We start from the raw sequence: 21,863 nt of genomic DNA on the forward strand, positions 1-21,863 counted from the left end.
TTCTCAGATATGCCTGTTTCACTGGAGAGAGAACACACTTGCAGAAAAGGACTGCTAAGTACTGGGTCCTTTGAATACTGTATTTCATCCTCAGAATTCTTTAAGATATTAGTCCCATTTCATGGTTGAAGATACTGAGTGTCAGGATGATCCGTGTGTCTTGGTAAGTGGTAGCATGACCCTTGAGCCCACGCCTTACTGAAAGCAGTTCATGCATTATATCATCAGTCATGTGACTACTGGGATGGAATGGAAATAAAAGCTTGACCCCTTTGCTCTTAAGTTTGTGTATCAGGGTAGGAGTTGGCTGGATTTTTCTAGAGCTTGAATCTAGGTTTTACAACCTGCAGTGACTTGATTGTTCGGTTGTGTTATTAGGTAAATGAATGCCTTAATCACTTTTGTTTCTTTTTTGTCTTGCTTTGTTCTTGTCCTTAGGCGTTAAGTTTGTAGAAAAAAAGTGTTAAATGAATGAGTCTGCTTATAGTTTGGGGACTATACTGTGTATTTAAGATGTAGGCTAAGAATTTCGCTTATTGTCACCATGGTGATTTTTTTTTTTCCTCCTGTTCTTGTAAACCTGAAAGATATAACACTTTTTTGATCATATTCTCATCAAAACAGTAACACATCACAGGATTCTCAAGTCAGGGCATTGAGTGTGGAGAGGGGACGTTCTCCCCCAGTTACCAGAATCTCAGGGGTGGCTGGGGAGTGAGCAGTGCACAGTATTCTCAGGTGATTCTGTTACCCCTTCCATATCCCTCTGCCCACCCAGTGGAGAATCTCTGTAACTTACGATACTGTGCAATTTTGAATTTTGTCAGTTTGTCTTGATTTGAAATACTGTCTTCATAGGATATGGAAATATCTTAAAGTCTTAAACATTATAATTTCTCACATGTCCCTTATTCTCTCTAGCTTTTATGGAGAACACAACAGTGTTGGTTCATGGCATGCATCTGGAGGTTTAGTTACTCATTTCTCTTGCCCATCCTCAGAAAAGTTGTAATTATTGAGAAGCCAATGTGGTAAAATTTAACTTACCATAGAAATTCATTAAGCTACTGCAAAATTTTCTGATTTAGAATTTACTAGTCCATTCTTACCTGTTGCTAAGTTATATACTTTACTGAAATTTTTTGCAATTTTTAAAAATAGCATTTATATTTTTCCTACAGATCAAATAGGACAGTAAAAATAATTATTGTTTGTATTCAAGGCAAATATTATTTTACCATCACCTAGTTAAGAACTATCGCATAGGAAAGACATAGATTTCATTACAAACCTACCATTATTTCAGATTCATTTAACACAGAGTCACCATTTCACATATTTTGCTAAAGAATATAGATATTGCCATTTGTGTATTTTGAAATAAAATTTTTCCCTCTTAATACTGGTCAAAGTTTTAATTGAAGTTTGTGACCAAATTTTCATTTTAAAAAATGAGTATTTTGAACTTTAAGTTGTTTGAAAAGCAACATTAGCAAGGAGGAAGGGTTTTAGAAGAACTAGAAATAAATCGATCCTCATAGTAAGGGGAACAACAGAGAGTTGGACCAATAGAGAAAAGTGGGGCTAGAGAGGGGAAAAATCAGCTGCAAGGGAAGCAGTTGGATTAGAGATGAAATAGGAAGAAAGGTGAATTTGGGAAAACTGAAATAGCAGAATACATATCACCAGTCGGCCAAAAGGGATAGAATATACTAGTTACTAATTGTAGTGTGAGAAATTTTGACCCTAAAAAAAGACTGTATGTTTTAGGGTGATTTTACTCAAGTTTTCCAGAATGGAGTTTTTCATTTTTTTTTTTAACTGGTTGTGGGAATTGGAAATGTGCCCATACTTACATGTAAGCTCAACTTTCAATCTTTAATATCACCCCCAAAAGAGGAATTATGTGTTTATGGTAATATTTCATGTATCTGAAACTAGACCAGATCTAGCAAGCTTCTTCTATTTGAATGAAAGTCAAGAATTGAAAGACCAGGACTAAATGGAAAAAGACCTAAAAGGAGAAAGATGACTTAGAAAGCCAGTGTACTAACCATTTGGCATTTTACTTCTTAGTCTGGACCCTGGGTATTCTTTTCTTGTTTCAAATGCATTGTAAGTTTCTAACAGAAACTATTCTTAATTTTATATATGTTTTAACAAGTTTGATTTTTCAATTTTAAGCCCGCAACCAAAAAGCAAATCAAATCAGAACTCAGAGAATGTAGTCTATGGACAGGCTTATTTAAAAGCAGTGTATATGACAAAACCCACTGAAAAATTTTAAAAAAAATTAGTAAAAATAAAGCAAAAAAAAAAATAAAAGCAGTGTAAAATCTACAAGCAATAAATGCTGGAGAGGGTGTGGAGAAAAGGAAACCCTCTTACACTGTTGGTGGGAATGCAAACTAGTACAGCCACTATGGAGAACAGTGTGGAGATTTCTTAAAACCTGGAAATAGAACTGCCATATGACCCAGCAATCCCACTTCTGGGCATACACACCGAGGAAATCAGATCTGAAAGAGACACATGCACCCCAATGTTCATCGCAGCACTGTTTATAATAGCCAGGACATGGAAGCAACCCAGATACCCATCAGCAGATGAATGGATAAGGAAGCTGTGGTACATATACACCGTGGAATATTACTCAGGCATAAAAAGAATTTATTTGAATCAGTTCTAATGAGATGGATGAAACTGGAGCCCATTATACAGAGTGAAGTAAGCCAGAAAGATAAAGAACATTACAACATACTAACACATATATATGGAATTTAGAAAGATGGTAATGATAACCCTATATGCAAAACAGAAAAAGAGACACAGATGTACAGAACAGACTTTTGGACTCTGTGGGAGAAGGCGAGGGTGGGATGTTTTGAGAGAACAGCATCGATACATGTGTATTATCTATAGTGAAACAGATCACCAGCCCAGGTGGGATGCATGAGACAGGTGCTCGGGCCTGGTGCACTGGGAGGACCCAGAGGAATCGGGTGAAGAGGAAGGTGGGAGGTGGGATCGGGATGGGGAATACATGTAACTCCATGGCTGATTCATGTCAATGTATGACAAAACCCACTTCAATATTGTAAAGTAATTAGCCTCCAACTATTTTTTCCATTTCCTCCAATGGAAAAAAAAAAAGCAGTGTACCTGACATCTGAGGTGACATTGAAAGAGGCCAACTATTTATACAAAGTGGGCATTGTTCAAAGTGCACACTGTTCTGACGCCTCTTCGTATGTGTATGTAGGGTCCTGTCTGCCTTATGATGTTGGAGGCATCACTGGAATATTGGTCTTCAGAGTTGGTATTTACTTTCTAAAACAGCAGTGGGCTTCCCTGGTGGCTCAGATGGTAAGGACTCTGACTGCAGTGCAGCAGACCTGGGTTCAATCCCTGGGTCGGGAAGATCCCCTAGAGGAGGGCGTGGCAGCACACGCCAGTATTCTTGCTGGAGAATCCGTGGACAGAGGAGCCTGGTGGGCTGTGTGGTCCATGGGGTCACAAAGAGCTGGACAGGACTGGGCAGCTTTCACCTTCAAGTACCATTGATTTAGGAAAGAATTATGAGAGAACAGTTTAAATTTTAAACAGCTTTTATCTATTGATTTAATTTTTCTTTGGGAAAAATTTGGGGAGCAAATAGTCTTTTTTATTGTGATAGTTCATTTTGAAGATATACAGTCTGGAAATATTTCTACAGAATTAAATTTTAGAACTGGAAGGAACTTGGATAATCATATTGCCTAGTGTTTCTTTACCGTGGCTGCACATTTTAAAAGCTCTTCAGGTTGATTCTATTGTATAACTAGGAATTGAGGATTTTATATTGCTATATATTTTGAATGGGATATCCAGTGATATTTGAGGATAGGTAAAACTTTGGAAAAATATGATACCTTTTTCTGTAGTATCTACCTTCATTTGATGTATACTGTGACCACTTTATGAGAATTTATAATTACTCTGTGATTCTACTACATGGAGGACTAAATAAAGCATTCAGGGTGTCCAATGTGTAGGAGGTACTCAGGAAATACTGATGGTGATGACAATGAAGGTAGTATGCAGTTGGAACGTACACATGGAAAGAGAATTCAGATTTGCTAGTGTTTGAAAGAAGATTGGTGGGATTCTGTTACTGAATACATATACAGGATAAGGGAAGGACTTTGGAGACTTAACTGATATTCATGCCATTAACTGAGTTTGAGTGTGTGTGCATTTAATTTTAAAAGAAGGCCAAAAGTTGATGGGAATTGCTTGTCTTGGCTTTTCACTTAATTCATTATGAGCATTAAGTTTTAAAAAGAATCTCTAATTTAACTAGGTAGTTTTAAAAAGAATCTCTAATTTAACTAGGTAATTTTAGGTATTAAAGATAATTTTTGTTTAATGTATTTTCTGTACAAAAAAATAAAAGTCTTAAATTGTTACTAAAAATCAGCTTAGAGAAAGTAGCCTTACACTTTATATGTTGTTTTTTATTTCCTAAATTGCAGTTTTGGAGGATGCCACACTTGATAGTGTGAGTTAACATTGGGCACTCGATTAGCCTTTCCTTAGATAAGTGTCAGTAATAACGATCATACATTTGTCTTCAGGTCAGTGACCATGCTGGCAGAGCACTCATTAGTTAAGATGTTTCACTGACTAAAGTTTGATATTATAGGATTTGCTGTTTACAAAATTAGCTGTTTGCAGGTATGGTCCAAGTGAAGTGAAGGAATACATGGTGAGAGCTGTGGAATATTTTTAAGATTAGCAAGGTCTGTTTCATTTATAAATTTTAGCTTAATTTTTAGCACAGATTATAATACTTTGATGTGGTTAGAACATTAAGGACTGCCAAAAGCTATACAAAACCCATCTCCAGCTTGTCTTCTTGCTGTGTTTTTTGCAAATAAAAGCCAATACATACGTTCCCCTTCTTTTCTATGCGAGTAGAACCTTGCTGTACACACTATCCTATTTTTTATTACAGTTTTTTTTTTTAATGAAAGTGTTTAACATCTCATTTAGATTTATGGTACTTCAGTATCGGCATCTTTTCCGAGTCTCGGGATGTGCTCAGCGTCTGATGGGCATGGCCGTGCTCATGTGGTCTGTGTGGCGACACTGGGGCTGCTGTCCTTTAACTTCAGGGAGGGTTTTCTTTGTTCACCTTTCTCGCTACTCAGCTCCCTCCCTTTACCTGCCCGTCAAATGTTGATGATCTATCCTTGAACATTTTTTTACCATGCACACCCGTTCTGGGAGATTTCACTCACATGCCTGGTTTTTTATATTCTTGACTTGAGGTTCCCCCCCTGTATTCTTGAGCTTCCCTTGTGACTCAGGTGGTAAAGAATCTGCCTGCAATGCTGGAGACCTGGGTTTGATCCCTGGGTTGGGAAGATCCCCTGGAGAAGGGAAGGGCTACCCACTCCAGTATTCTGGCCTAGAGAATTCCTTGGACTGTATAGTCCATGGGATCACAAAGAGTCAGGCACGGTTGAGCCACTTTCACTTTCACTTCCTCCATATTCTTGGCTCCCAATAGGTATCTTCTTGCCCAGGTGTGCACCGTGAATCTAGCTTCCATTTGGCATACCTAGTTTGAATATTCCTCACCACATGATGTGGGCAAAACTCATCTCTCTCCAGTTTCCTCTGTTCCCTGCTGTTAAAGGGGGGGGGGGAGAAAGTGCACAGCCTGCGTTTTCCTATTTCCTATCTCAAGTGAGTAGTATAAACACTGAGTTCTTTTACTGAGAAACATAGTGATCATCTCAGACTACTCCATTTTCTTTCACCAGCCACAACTGTCTTCTTTCTCTTCTACCTTAATAAGTGCTGCAAAATAAAAAGTGTCTAATTAAGACATTTTGGTATTAAAAACAGAGCAAGACTGCAGGTGAAATGATCTTTTGAAATGTGTATCTGTAGTTTATATGCCAGAGCATTCTATAAATGAAATTAAAGACAACAGTAATTCTGCAGTATAATTGTATGCTATTTTAGAAGTATGTATATTTCAAGTACATTTGAAACATAATAGATGTGATTAGTTCTTCTATTGAGGATTAGAGAAGGTTTCATAAAAGAGGTAACCGTGCATTTCATAGACAGTTAATTTATGGGAACACATTTCTCTATGTTAATACAGGGAGCATTTTGCCAACATTGTTGCCTCTCGTGTCTTTTCAGAGTCCTAGGAAAAATCATGATAGCTATTTGCTGGATAGCATGAATAAGGAATAGAGGAGACCTTTCTAAACCGTTTCAGATATGTGTAAAACTCATTTTGGGAGACTGATTTTAGGACTTGGAAGTAAGACAAATAATGATAGGGATGGGGCTTTTGGGTCCAGTCTTGGTTGATTCATCAAGACTCGTGTGTGTGTCTAAGGATCATCTCTTTATCAGTTTTTGGAAGTATTTATATGTGTATATGTATCTATCTGTATATGTAAAATATATGTAGCCTATTTTGAATAGTTTCTTTTTAATCTCTCTCTGTATGTCACTTGATTGCCTCCTTTGGGGAACTATTTTAGTGACAGTTACACTAATGATATTTATACAGGCCAAAGATTATTAAACTACAATTTGTATTTTTCAGTTTTTTAAAATATTATAAAGAAATAGTGAAGATATTTTATAGTCAAAATTATTTTTAGTTTTATAGTAAATTGTTTAAATTTGGTAGTTTCTTCATTTGTTCCCTAAGTATTAGATTCCTACTGTGTGTTAGGTGATAGTTAATGACTTTACCAAAACACAAATATTCCTGCTCTTTTGGATTTTATGTTGTACCAAGTAAGGCAGGTGTGGTAAATAAAGCATGTTGCCTGTAGGAGATGGAAAGAGTTAAGGAAAAGGAAAACAAACAGGAGAAGAAGAGGTATACTGGAAATACTGGAAGCTGGGATGGAGTTTATAATATGAAATGGAGTGGTCAGGGTAGACCTCTTTGAGAAGGTGACGTCTGAGCTAAGACCTGAGAAAGTGTTTTAGGCAGAGGAAACAAGCAGTGGAAAGCTCCGGAGGTGAGACTGTCTGGCTTGTTCAAGGGACAGCGGGAAGGTGGTTGTGGCTGGAACAGAATGAGGTGAGGAAGGTGGGTGAGCAGAGCCTATCTTGCAGGCGGTTGTAAGGACTTTGTTTTTCACTCTGAAACCAGAAACTCAAGGAGGATTTTGAGCCAGAGTAGATTGATGTTTAACAAGTTCATTCTGGTTACTTTGTGGAGAATTTACTGTGGAGGAGCGTGGGTCAAAGCGGGGAGTCCTCAAGGAGACTCTTGCAGTAATCAGTGTGAGTGGTGATGGTGGCTTGTGCCAGGGTGGTAGCAGGGGAGTTGGTAGTAGAAGTCACATTGTGGGTTTATTTTGAAGGTAGAGCCCAAAGGATATGTTGAAAGTTGGATGTAGGAGGCAGTGTATAAGAATAGAGGTGTAAAGGATGCCCCTGTTGGTTTTCAGCAGAGCAACTGGAAGATGAAATTGCCATCAGCTGATAGTGTTGGACAAAGGGATTTGAGGCTGAGGCCAAGATGTCAGGGACTCAGTGTTGTAAATTTTAAGTTTGAGGTGTCTAATAGACTCACAAATGGAAGTGTGGAGTTAAGAGTAGGTAATTTTGACATAAAAAATCATGATTCCGCCAGGCTCCTCTGTCCATGGGGATTCTCCAGGTAAGAATACTGGAGTGGGTTGCCATGCCCTCCCCCAGGGGATCTTCCCAACCCAGGGATCGAACCCAGGTCTCCCGAGTTGCAGGCGGATTCTTTACCGTCTGAGCCACCAGGGAAGCCCCATTTTTTCATGTAACAATTATTTATTGAGTACCTTTATTTGATAGTTCAGATGGTAAAGAATATGCCCATATTGCTGGAGACCGAGGTTGGATCCCTGGATCCTGAAGATCCCCTGGAGAAGGAAATGGCAACCTACTCCAGTTTCTTGCCTGGAGAATGCCACAGACAGAGGAGCCTGTTGGGCTACAGTCCATGGGGTCACAGAGTCGGACACGACTGAGCAATTAACACTTCACTTCTGTTTGATACGAGATGATTCGGGGCTACAGTGATAAGCAAATATAATTATGGGCTCAGTCCTTACAGAAATTAACATATAGTGTGATAGATGTTAATTAAGTAATTATGCAAACATTTTAAGTGACAGTTGTAAATGCTGTGAAGGAAGGGCATCTAGGACTTAAGAGGGCAGATAAGGGGGCCTGATGACGCGGGGGCGAGGGAAGGCTTTCTTGAGAAAATGACATTTGAGCTATAATTTACACAGAATAAAATTCATTCATTTAAATTGTATAGGTGGATGAATTTTGACTAATCCATGTGACTACTGCTACAATCAGGATATAGAATAATGCTGTCATTCCAAAAAAGTTCTCTGATGCCTGTTTTCTGCCCACTTTAAACTGGGTTGTCTTTCAATTGATTTGTAGGAGTTCTTCCTATATTCTAGATACAGATCTTTTACTGACTATATATATTGCAAATACTTTCTGCCAGTTTGAAAATTACCTTTTTATTCTCTTTATGGTGTCTTTGGATAAACAGTTTCTAATTTAAATGAAATCCAGTTTATCAGTCTTTTTCTTTTATTTTCAGTGTCTTGTTTATGAAATACTTTTTTGTATCAGGGTCATGAAGATACACTTTCTTCTGAAAGTTTGTTTATCCATGATTCATTGCAGATTAAATTTGTTTATGATCTGAGCTAGGAGTCAGGGTTCAATTTTGTTCATATGATGTTCAATTTATCCAGTACCATTTATTGGAAAGATCAGTTTTCACCCATTGAATATAAATCATTTTATTGTAAAGTGTCTCTGTCTGGGGGGCTGTTCCTCAACTCTTTTATTCTGTTGATGTGTTTATCAGCCCTTGCATCCGCCACATAACTGAGCACTACACATCAGGTAATGTTCTAGAGTCCTGGCTGTTCTAAGTCTTTTGTATTTCCATGTAGATTTTAGAGTTAGCTTGTTAATTTCTGCAGAAAGCCTGCTGGGATTTTGATTGAGATTACATAAAATCTCTAAACCAACATTGGAGAAACTGATACATCTCCGCAATATTTAGTCTTGCAGTCAATGAGGATGACATATCCCTCTGTTTAGTAAACCCCATAATTTCTGTCAACAATGTTGCAGTGTAGAAGTATTGCACATCTCTTGCTAAATTTATTTATTCACCTTTTTTTGGATGCTGTTGAACATGGTATCATTTTCAAAATTTTAGTTTTCTAGTTTTTTACTGAAAACTATAGAAATTATATATATACACACACACATATAGGTATATATACATATATATATTCCTTGTCTCTAGTTACTTTAGTGGTTCTAACAGTTCGTTAAAGATTCTCTTGGGTTTTCTATGCACTCAATCATGTTATCTTTGAATAATAATTATATGTCATTACCAATCTTTTATTTTTCCCCCACTTTATTCTTTTTTTATACTGTTGATTTGCCTATTGGCTTGTTTATTTTGTTGACTATATGGTGTTAATGAATATACTTGTCTTGTTCTTGAATTTTTATTTTTTTCCTGAAAGCCCAGTATTTTCATCAGTAAAAGATGATATTGAGTATACATTTTATTTTGTAAACTAGATTTGTTAGGTTAAGGATGTTCCCATTCTTAATGACTTAAAGTCTTTAGTGGATGTTGAATTTTAACAGATAATTTTCCTTTATTGAGATGATTATATGACTTTTATTTTGGTAATTTGGTGAGTTACAATGATTAATTTCCAAAAGTTAAATTAGCCTGCATTCCTGAAATAAATTCCATTGGTTATTAATGCATCATCTTTTTTATGCAGTCTGAATTTGATTTGCAAATTTTGTTTAGGATTTTTGTGACCTCATTAAGACTTGGAAATTGTTCCCCATTTTTTTGTTCTCTCTCTGTATATGGCTCCTTGAGTTCTGTACTTGTCTTATTTTATTTCCTTCATTATACTACTTGGGGTTTGATGGCTGTCTTTTCCTGGCTACTGCGGATGGATGCTTGTATCATTAATTTTTCAACCTTTCTTAAAAATGCATTTTAAATATGCATTTTCAAGCTATAAATTTTCATGGTTTAGCTGTATCTCACATATTTTTTCTGGCTGCTGCTGCTGCTTTTTTTAAAAAAATATTTATTTGGCTGTGCTGTGCCTTAGTTACAACATGGGGTATCTAGTTCTCTGACCAGGGATTGAACCTAGGCCCCCTGCTTTGGGAGCTCAGAGTCTTAGCCTCTGGACCACCAGGGAAGTCTCTGTCTCACAAATTTTGATGTTGCATTTTCATTACCATTCATTCATTTCAGCATATTTTCTGATTTCCATTGTGATTTCTTCATTAACAGGTTATTAGTTTTCTGTTACTGATTTAGAGTTTAATTCCACTGTGCTCAAAACATATAACATAGGATCTCAATCATTTGCATTTGTTGACTTCTTATGTGGCCCTGTATATAGCCTAGTTTGGTCTACATTCCTTGAGTGTTTGAGAAGAATGTGTATTATGCAGTTGTTGTATATAATAGTCTAAGCATGTTAATTAAATTGAGTTGTTAATGGTGGTGTCAAATCTTATATTTTAAGGCTTTTTTTTTTCTATTAGGTGTTTTTTTGTCCTGTCAGTTACTAGAAGTATATTAAAATCTCCAACCATTATTATGGATTATTCCATTTTTCCTTTTGATTCTGTCAACTTTTACGATGTAGATTTTGAAGCTGTGTAAAAAGATGTATGCAAATTTATGATTGTTACATTCCTGGTTAGTTGGTCCTTTTATTATAATAAACTGTCCCTTTAGTATTTCTAGTAGTAGTTTTTGATTTGTCAACTGTCTGATATATAGTGATATCACCATACATTTGATTAATGTTTATATATTATTCTTTTTCTTTTAACATCTATATGTCCTTAAGTTTAAAGTAAATCTCTTGTAAACAGAATATAGTTGAGTGTTTTAAAACTTCAGTAACATTCGTTATTTTATTGAAATGAGAGGTCCATGAACATTTAATGCAGAACATGCTATAATTGGGTCTGAGTGTGTCAGCCTGACCCTGGTTTTCTCTTTGCCTTCTTTTGGTCCTTCTTTGAATTAATCAAGCATTGTTTGTTCCTGTATATGTGTATAGACGTTTTGAAGTAGTTACCCAATAGATTACATGTACAAGCTTGGTTTATTAGATTTCAGTCTAAATTTGTACTTCTAACACTTGCTGAAAAAAATACAAGAAATTTATAGCAATTTAACTTTATTATTCTGTTGTCCTTTATGTTAGTTTTGTCATATTTTATACTTCTACATATCTTTATACTAGTCATTGTTACTGTTATTTTAAATGTTAATGTTTTTATTTGTTTACATATTTACCTTTCCATTCCTTTATGTTAATTCCTCTAGTTCTGTGCTTCTGTCTGGGACCATTTTCTTTTAGCTGGATGAATCCTTTTCAATTGAACAAGTTATCTCAGCTTTCATTCATCTGAAACTGTTATTATTTCATCTTTGTATTTGGAGTATATTTTCTCTTAGCATAGAATTCTAGGTTGGTTGATTTATTATTTTCTTTTTCTGTCTTAGCACTTTAAAGATCTTGGTTTTTTTAATTCTGTTTCCGTTATTTATGATACACAATAGGTTTTTAGCCTGATTGCCTTTTCCCTGAAGGTAATGTAACTTATTTTCCCTGGCTACTTTTAAGGTTTTCACTTTGACTTTGGCTTTTAGGACTTTGACTCTGATATGTCTAGCTGTGTTTGCTTCATATCCTACTGAGGTTTGTAGAGCTTCATACGTTTGCTAGAGACTCATGTCTTTTGTTAGCTTTGGAAAATTCTTGACCAGCATTCTTACTGCTTATAAGTGTCAAAAAGTGGAGAACACTTTTGTAACTCCAGTTAGATGTGTGTTAGGCCTTTTTAACATGGCATACATGTCTTTAACACTTTTGAGTTGTATTTTCTTTACATTTTTTCTATCTTGATTTGTGATTTTATTTTACACTTTTGTTGCTCCATTTTACTCTTTTAAGAATTCTAGGCTTTGCTGAAATTCTCCATTTATTCTGTTTGCTTTTTGCCTGGAACATATCAGTCATTATTAAAGTCTCTCATATAACTCTAAAATGTGAATGACCTGTGTGTCTTTTTTTTTCTGTTTTCTATTATTTCTGTTGGTCTTCCATCTACTCTCTCTCTCTTTTTTTAAATGGAGATAAAATTCACATAGTGTGAAGTTCACCATTTTAACCTTTTAAAGTACAGATATTATGGGTTCCATTCTAGACCACCACAATAAAATGAATACTGCAATAAAGCTAGTCACAGAAATTTTTCTGTTTCCCAGAGCATATAAAAGTTGTGTTACACTGTACTATAGTCTGTGAAGTGTGCATTGGCACTGTGTCTGAACATCAGTGTACACACCTTAATTAAAAAATACTTGATTGCTAAAAAATGCTCACTAGCATCAGAGCCATCAGTGAGTTGTAATCTTTTTGCAATAGTAACATTAAACAGCACTGCTCACAGACTACCATGACAAATACAATAGTGTCATGAAAAAGTTTGAAATACTGTGAAAATTACTGAAACGTGACACAGAAGCTTGAAATGAGCAAATGCTGTTGGAAAAATGACAACAGTATACTTGCTTCCCACAGGGTTGCCACACACCTCTAATTTATAACACACACACATACAGTATCTTTGAAGCACAATAAAGTGAGGAATTGTGTACAACTCAGTGGTTTTCAGTGTATTCACAGAGTATACAGCCATCACCATTATCTAATTTCAGGACACTTCCATCACCCCAAAAAGAACACTCGTGACCATTGACCATCAGCTGCAGTTCTCCCCTCTGCCCATCCTCCTGGCAAAGACTGATCAGTCTACTTTCTGTCTCCCTGGCTTTGCCTGTTCCAGACAGTTCATATAAATGGAATCATACCATGTGTAGACTTTTGAGTCTGACATCTTCACTTAGCACAAGTGTTTGCAAGATGTGTCTGTGTTATAGTGTGTATCAGTACTTCACTCCATTTTGTGGCTGAGAAACATTCCATTGTGTAGGTAATTTATCACATTTTGTTTATTCATTCATCGGTTAAAGAACTTTTATTTTTTTTCCCTACTGTTATGTGAACATTCGTGTTTAAATATGGTGTGAATGTATGTCTTCAGTTCTCTTGGATCTATACCTGCAGTGGAATTGCTAGGTCCTTTGATAGCTCTGTGTTTACCTCTTTAAGAAACTGCTCAAGTGTTCTGCACAGCAGTTGCACCCTTTTACAATCCCTTCAGCATGTGAGTTATTTTCCCCACTTTCTTACCAACACTTGTTATTTTCCGTAGTTTAAAAAAAAAATTATTGTAGCCATCCTGATGAGTGTTGGCCATCTCTTACTTTTTGTAGAATGCCTTTTAATTTTAATTGAGGGCTTTTGGACTTGGTAGGGCTGATCTATTTAAATTTGATCTTAATCCAAATAAAGGCTCTTTTGAAATCTTAACAGAGGGATGAACTTGTTTGAAGGCCTTTCTGATGTACTTGGACCTCTACTCCAATCTTTGTCTCCCTTGAACAGGGCAGAGCTGGAATCTCTTCTCAGCTCTTTTTTGTTGTAATTACTGTTTTCTGCTAGTTTTTTTGAATCTTCACCTTCTTTCTGGTTCTTTCTCTCTGGGACTTTGTTCTTGTTCCCAGCTCTCCGGTAGCCAAAAATCTCTGTCTTAGTTGCGTAGGACTGGCGCCTCCTACGTGGGCTCTGTTTTCCTGTTCCCCAGTGAAGTCAGGAAAAGCCAGCGTGGCTGTGGGGTTGTGTTGTTTCTATTTTCCCTTCTTTTAAGGGTTGTAGCCCCTCTTGTTCCTCTCTGTGTACGTCACTTTTCAGTGCCTTCAAATTTTTACTTTTATCTAGATTTTTACTTTTATCTAGATTGTTTTTTTTAGAGAGACAGTTTTTCTTTGCCGTTTTCAAAAAGTATAACTAACCAGGTAAAGAAGCACAAATATAAAGTAATGAATCTTGGAAAACATAGACAGAATACTCCTTGACATAAATCATAGCAAGATCTTTCTCGATCCACCTCCTGGTTTCAGAACTTGATGAAACTCAGGTTCTTGATGTCTCATGGCAGGAAGAATTCTGTGAGAACCAGGTGATAGGTAAGAAATGGATTTAGAGAGAATGACACTCCACAGACAGAGTCTGGGCCATCTCGGAAGGAGAGAGTGGCCTATCTGGATTTTAAGCTTTTACTAGCAAGAGGGTTCGTTTGATACAAGCTACTTTATTATGATGGGAACTGAGAACATTGGTGTTTTATGAGTTGAATCACAAGAAGATGAGAAACTGATATCTACTGAGAGTGAGAGCACAAATTCTTGAACAAAAAATTTGGACAAGATAATAGGAGGAAGGAATTTGATTTTCAAACTAGAGGGTCAATTCAGCCATATTGAAGGAGGATAAAGAAAGGATGATTTAAAAGTGAGATATGTGACACCAAGTTGATATTTGGTAATTTTTTTGAAATGGAGCAAAGTATTTAAAGAATACAAATTGGATAAAGAATTTAAGATAAGACTTGAAGAGGAAATATTTAATAAGCAGTTATTGGATTGGATTCAGTAGTGGAAGAAACTAAGATTATGAATTTAAGATTTTGAATTTTGTAAATGTTGGTGGTTATGAGGTGGTTGGAGATTTGAGTGTTTACAAGTGATGTCTAAAGAACAATGTATATCTGGTCAGTGTGCTAGGGAGGACTGTGTTTGCAAAATCTGGGTAGTATAGACATAGTAAACATGTCAGAGGAAGACTGAAGTTGTAGAAATGGACATTCTGTTTAGAACACAGACAAGTAGAGAAAGAAAACAAAATAGATCTGTAAAGGTAAGATTTCTGTATCCTCTTACAGGCTTAAAAAACTGGGGTTTGGAAAGAAACTATATTCTTTCTCTGCCCAAAAATCCCCAAGAAGGGAGCCAAGTTTACAGACCACCTTACCTTATATCTGTGTTTTTCCTTTTGCCCTTTTGTGAACTCTCAAGGTTAGTCAGTGATTTTCTTCACACTTGCATTAGGAAATTTGCCAAAGGCATCCTTTTGAGGCAGCTGTCTGTGTACCCTTGGAGGCCGTCAGTAATGTTTCCAATCTATAGGAGTAGTCGGCACAAAAATGTTGGGCTGAGCTGCAACTCTGTGGTTTAAAACATTCCCCCTCCACAACCACCCCCCTCCCAACAGTATAAAATATATCACATTTTGAAGTTTTTGTCCCTTAGTCTTTTGTTACTGTATCTTTTCAGGTAAAATAACATCACTAAGAGTAAATACACCCCAATATATCAATAATGAAAGGAGACTTGATTTTTAAAGTATAATTGAAATAGCAATAGTGGGCACCTTAGAAATCTTGATAGATAAACAAGAATTCTTTTTGTATTGAATGACAATTTTTAAATTTTCACTGTAAAGTAAAATATACCTCAGTTGTGGTTCTTCTTTTGGTCTAAGGTGGTCAGAGGATACATCCATGCTGATGATCCTGTGAAGTTTTTGGAGCGTATTAAACACAATGTGAATAAGCCCATGATTAAAATGCAGCAGAATAAGTTGAAACACTTGTGTGTTTTTGCTCCTGTTCACTTGAATAATATAGGCAACTGTTACACCATATGCATCTTTAATATATTAGTCTGACTGTTTGTCTTGTTTTACTAAACTGTCTTCTTTCAGCCACCCACACAGAATATGCCTATGGGTCCCGGAGGGATGAGTCCGAGTGGCCCTCCCCCACCTCCGCGGGCTCACAACATGCCTTCAGATGGAATGGTAGGTGGGGGTCCTCCGGCACCACACATGCAGAACCAGATGAACGGCCAGATGCCTGGTAAGTTTCTCTCCTCTAAGACATTAACACCAGAGTTGCTTAGCAACTGAAACGACATGGGGGCTCAAGGGATACTTAGATTGTTGATGACAAAACTGCTTTGAATGCCCCCGAGTCCAAGCTCTCTTAGAGTTTGTTAGCTACAGAGCTACGTGACCTGTATTCAGTGTTTATCAGGCTGCCCTTGGGCTTTGATGTAGCTGACACACAGCATTCCTCTGATGAACAGAACTGGCTAAATTTAGTCTGTCTGAAACTATGCAATACAGCTGGCTTTAGAAGCTTTTGGGGGGGAAAAAAGGCATGGCGTTGTGGCTTAAGAATGAAAATGTTTATAAAAATGTATTATAGCATTTCTCTGAGTTTTGTATTTACTTGAAATTTTATTGATCTCAGAAATAGTACTGCTGAAAAAAATACCACATGGGGAGATAAAAACGAAACACTCTCTAAAGTGCTAATGTATTTAGTATTTCCTCTTTGGTCTGTTGAAACTGAGCTTGGATTTTTATGAATATATATGTTTATAGCATAATGGAAATATGGAAATTGAGCAAAATTAAAAGCTGAAAAGTGTCAGCTTTCTTATATAATGCATCATTTGCTGTTTATCCATTTTAAGTTTAGAGCTACTTAAAATATCTTTCAGACCATCAGGTGCTGATTTACACACCTTTTGCTGGGTTGAATTTTTAATCTGAAAATTATCTTTAAATTATCTTGTTTTTGTAACAACAGTCACACACCCATAATTTTTGTTTTCTACATTTAATGTGAGAATATTTTTGCTTTCTAAAAGCAAAGGTTGTTTTCATTAACATAAAGTATTATACAAATAGCAATAGTGAGAGTAAATTAAAATCACAGAGAAGTTTATTTTTAAAATGAGTGTCAGCATCCTTAGGACAGTGTCAGCTGATTGTGTCGGTAGCACTGGTGTTCAGGGTGGATGTAGAAGGCACAGAGCAGAAGAGGCCGGGTGGCCTGGCTGTAGGAGGTCGGTGTGTGCCTGACTGGTCACGGAGGAGGGGGAGTTTTGGTGGGAACTTTCTCTCCTTCTGGGGCTTCCACAGTCATGGCCCACACGGCCCTCACCCCACGTGGAGGCAGGGTTAAAGACATAACACCTTGTTGGTGCTAGTTAGAAGGAAGCTTCTTGCTTCCTTCTGGTCGTAGTCAGAAGGAATTGGTTGTAGTCGAAGGAAGCTTCTTGCTCTGTCCACACTTAGATCATCAGGACACGTTGTTTTTTTAAACTGTTGGGGTGGTGCCAGTGCAGGTTAGCAAGTCAGGGGAGTTTTGTGATTTTTTTTTTTTTTTAATGGTTGTGCCTTTAATTAGGAATTTGGTTCAACTTTTCCAGGTAACATTCAAGCCAAAGGCTGAGGAAGCAAGCAAGCAGCAATATAATTATTGTTAACATGACATTTGGTTTTTGTGTAATGCCATCTGGAATAAGATATCTCTTTGTGAGCCAGGGATTCTCAACCAGTTACGACCTAGGTTGTCCAGAATACTGGAGAACAACTAAAACAGCTCATAGTTAGAAAGTTTTCAGTTAGGTGTAGGAGAAATTGGAAGTCCAGTTAGTTATATTGTTTATATTTAATAAGTTTCATATGGTATTTAGCCAACCTTTTTATGCACACAAATTTGTATCTAGGCTTTTAATTTCTGATTTTAGTTTTGTTTTTAATATTTTATCTTGTAAGTGGTAGTGCTCTTTATATGTTGCTTGATCTTGGTCACGTATCTTCCTTTAAAATAAATTTAGCAGATTAAAAAAACCTAGATAATATATACCTATGGTGCCAAAATCAAAAGGTGCGAAAAGGCACACAGCCCCTATCTACCCAGACTCGTTGTTCCAGATAGTCATTGGTGTCTAGTTACCCTTTAAAACATGTGCTGGTGTACATTCTTTTTTCTCCTTTTTTTTTTTTTTTTAAACACAAATGGTAGCATATGTTAGATAGTATTATATTTCATATTTTTACCTCTTAAAAAATTTCCCTTAGAGACCAAGAGTATATAAAGATACTTTTTGGAGACCACTCAATATATAAAGAGCTGCCTCATTGTTTTTGATGACTGTATTCATTCTTTTTATGGATGCCTCTCATTTATTTGGATAATTTCCTTCTGATAGAAATATAGGTTATTTCTTGTCTTTTGGTATTAAATATTATGCTTCTGTGAATATGCCTATGAAATATAAATAAATAAGTAAACAAACTTAGTTTTGTATCCATATACATATTCACTCAAAAACTTGTATATTTATAGGATAAAGTCTCAGAACTGAAATTGCTAGGTTAAAGGTATATGCATTTTACAATATGGTAGCTATTGCCATATTGGTCTACATAAAAATAGTACTTATTACATTTATAGTCTTCCAATGAAGTATGAAAGTGCTTTTTTCTTCATAATATAGTTGGAACAAAACTTTTGATCTTTGCAAATCTAAAAGATGAAAAATGGATCTCATGGTTTTAATTTGCCTTTTTACTATATTAAATGAAACAAGGAATTTTCTTATGTCTATGGCCCTTTTGCAGCTTTTGTGTGAACTGATGTTTCATATGTACTTTGCCTGTTTACTGTTGGTGGACTTTTACCTACTTAGTTTGTATGTTAAGTAATTAGTTTGGTCTGTGATATTTCTTGTAAATAATTTTTCCCAGTTAATATTTTTGTTATTTAATTTTGCTCTGTTGATCATGTGCAAATGTTTTATTTTTATGTACTCTAGTTTATAAATCTTTTACAGTTCTGAGGTTTTTTTGTATACTTAAGAAAGCACTTCCACTCTAAGTTTATTTTAGAAATTCTCCAGTTTGAAATACTCTTCTATGGTTTCCTTACTTTTTCTTTCTTCTTTTTTAATGTTTAATTCTTTTATACATCTGGACTTAGTTTTGCTAGAAAAAACATGGTAGGGATCCAACCTGTGTTTTTCCAGATGTCTACTCAGTTGTCACAACATCACTTACTGAATTATCTTTCTTTTGCTCACAGATACTTAGTATCAGAACCATTGTCATTTACCAGAGTGTGCTTTTGGGTCAGTTTTTAGATTGTGCTCTAGGTTCATTGATCTGTTAATTTGTTCATTTATGTGTTAGCACTACACACTTTTAATTCAGCTTCATATGTTTTGGTCTCTTATAAAGCAAGTCCTCCTTCATACTGGTTTTTTTTTTTTTAATTTTTCTAGAATGTTTCTGGCTTTTCAAAACATCAGTTTCTTAATGTGTAAAATGAAAATAGTAGTCCACCTTACAGTATTTGCTATCATTCAAGTAAAGCATTTACTTCTTTGGCTATTGATTCAATACTCAAGTTATCATTTGGCATTACTATTTCATTAATGCAAAAAAAAGAGCTTCTTAAGGTACTCTTGTAGAGATCATCTGTTTAACTTTCATATTTTGGTTCTGATCACTTTTCTTCAAGGGCCCAACCATATGCCTATGCAGGGACCTGGACCCAATCAACTTAATATGACAAACAGTTCCATGAACATGCCTTCAAGTAGCCATGGGTCCATGGGAGGTTACAACCATTCCGTGCCGTCATCCCAGAGCATGCCAGTACAGAACCAGATGACCATGAGTCAAGGGCAGCCCATGGGAAACTACGGCCCCAGACCAAATATGAGTATGCAACCAAACCAAGGTAAGTTAGCTTTCTTTATACCCTTCTTGACTAGCATGCTCCATTAGCTTTTGAAAATCAGTCTTTTCAAAATGTTAGCTGATTTTCAAAAACACAAGTTTGAAGTAAGTCATACTCAGAAAAGGAACATCAAGTTTGAAATCAGCTGAAAATATTTTTTTTCTTTTACATTTAGGAATTAAATTGCTCAGTTTAGCTTTTTAAGTCTATTTATTTTTATATTGTTTGGACAGTTTATTTGAGACAGTATTTTTGGATTTTGAAGCCGATTGGTGAATAACAACATTTGGTTAGACCTAGAGAATTGAGAAAATAAAGTTTTGTTTTATTAAGTACATTCCTTAAAAAGTATCTGCTCTGTGGTTCATTTTACTTGTGAAGAATATATTAATTTTCTTTGAGTCTTCCTTGATTTAATGTTTTCTGATGCTGTGTTTCAGCATTAAAGGTAATTTTAAGATAATTTGTTGTTAGAATGTTCAGTGGAGGTGCTGCTGTATTCTTGTATTATTAGAGTGGTGTGAAGTCTATTAAAGTTTATTACCAATCTCAGAGAATGAAATTGTTATCATGTTTCTCTTTTAAGTATTCTTGTGAATAATAACTAAAAACCAGTAAGTGGCGCTCTGTTCTGCTAATTGCCTGTTTAAACATTTGGCCTGTTGCCAGCTTAAAGCTATTTCAATTATGAAATGTGGTGAGGTTAAGAGTCTCAGATAGAATTAAATGTATTTGCAATAAAATTCTCTAGATTTAGCTTATGAAAAACAAATCACCAAAATACACTTAGATGAAGTTAATGTTAATCTGTTGATCATTATTTTTGATGAAATAATATTGTGATTTAAAAATCTACAGATATTTTCTATAATTTTGGTAAAATACACCAGAAACAAAGGCAAATAAATGGAACAAATTGTCAATGAACATAGCTTCACAGAACTGGCACTTGTTCCATTCTTTTCCCCTGAAAGGTGTTGAGTGCCCATTATGGAATATTTCCTTTTTTAAGTTATATCAAATAAAGGTTCAAAACCACAGCAAGATCCAGTCAGTGCTCGATCAGGAGGGGTTCAGATGCCTCCTGTACAGTTGATTACCAGGACAGAGAGCGAAACAATAGCAATAGCGACTCTTTACAGCAGCCACCGTGATGCTGGCTCACTTCCTAGAAAGCACGTGTGCGAAAATGGGTGTTGCTACAGCACGGTTTGATATGGCTTCTTAAGATTTGAAGGGGCTTCCCTGGTGGCTCAGTGGTAAAGAATCCGCCTGCAGTGCAGGAGACCCGGGTTCAATCCCTGGGGCAGGAAGGTCCCCTGGAGAAGGAAATGCCAACCCACTCCAGTATTCTTGCCTGGGAAATCCCACGAACAGAGGAGCCTGGCAGGTTACAGTTCATAGGTTTGCCAAAGAGTCAGACACAACTGAGCCACTGAGCATGCGCTTAAGATTTGAAGAAGAAAAATAACATGTGCAGCAATGTGTATGGAGAAAATAGTTTTACTGTTTTTGGAAAAAGGAATTAAAGTTTTATAGGAGTTTCTGTTCAAAACATAGCCACCAGCTATTACTGTTCTTTAAATTAAAATTATTTTTCTTTCATTGAGTTACAGTTAACATACAGTATTAGTTTCAGGTGTATAGCATAGTGATTTGATAGTTTCATGCATTATGAAATGATAACCATAATTCCAGTTACCATCTGTTATTGAACTAAATTTTTAAATATTATTGACTATATTCCCTATGTGTACATTATACCACCGTGACTTACTTGTTTTATACCTGGAAGTTTGTACCTCTTAATCTCTTTCACCTATTTTGTGCATCACCCCCAATACCCCACAGTGTTCTTCTGAAAAATGTCCTATTTGTATCAATGTATAGTTTTTTCTTCTTTTAGAAGTTATTTTACTTTTTCTTTGTTCTCATAATTTGTGAATTTATGAATAGAAAATAGACTGTATAAAACATGACTTTGAGGATCTGATTTAGAAATAAAAGCTACATTTCAAAAGAGAAAAGAGGATGTTAGTGAGGAAATTACCGCTGTTTTAAAAAATCTCTTTAGGACAGATATAAAGCTTTTCAGTTAAATTTTGACATTTCAGAATCAAGAACCACCAAAGAAGATTACAATTATCATGGAAAAAAGGAGGGAAAGTTATATGAGTTTTTAGCAATACTTGCTTTCTTAATCACAAATAAAAAACTTTTCAGTTAAATTCCTTATAAAAATATTT

At 35.9% G+C, this 21,863-nt stretch overlaps 1 protein-coding gene across 6 annotated transcripts in view; it reads left to right on the top strand.

Annotated features, from left to right (window-relative positions):
• Positions 1-21,863, top strand: part of SS18 (SS18 subunit of BAF chromatin remodeling complex) — a 70,027-nt gene that overhangs the window by 20,109 nt on the left and 28,055 nt on the right. For all 6 annotated transcript variants that reach the window (XM_065932415.1, XM_065932416.1, XM_065932418.1 and 3 more), the window contains 2 exons: positions 15,783-15,936; positions 19,396-19,617. In XM_065932415.1, the coding sequence (XP_065788487.1) occupies positions 15,783-15,936; positions 19,396-19,617 (376 nt within the window). The remainder of the gene's footprint in view (positions 1-15,782; positions 15,937-19,395; positions 19,618-21,863) is intronic.

This window comes from Muntiacus reevesi, chromosome 4, assembly GCF_963930625.1.
Source record: "Muntiacus reevesi chromosome 4, mMunRee1.1, whole genome shotgun sequence".
In the NCBI taxonomy this organism is placed as follows: domain Eukaryota; kingdom Metazoa; phylum Chordata; class Mammalia; order Artiodactyla; family Cervidae; genus Muntiacus; species Muntiacus reevesi.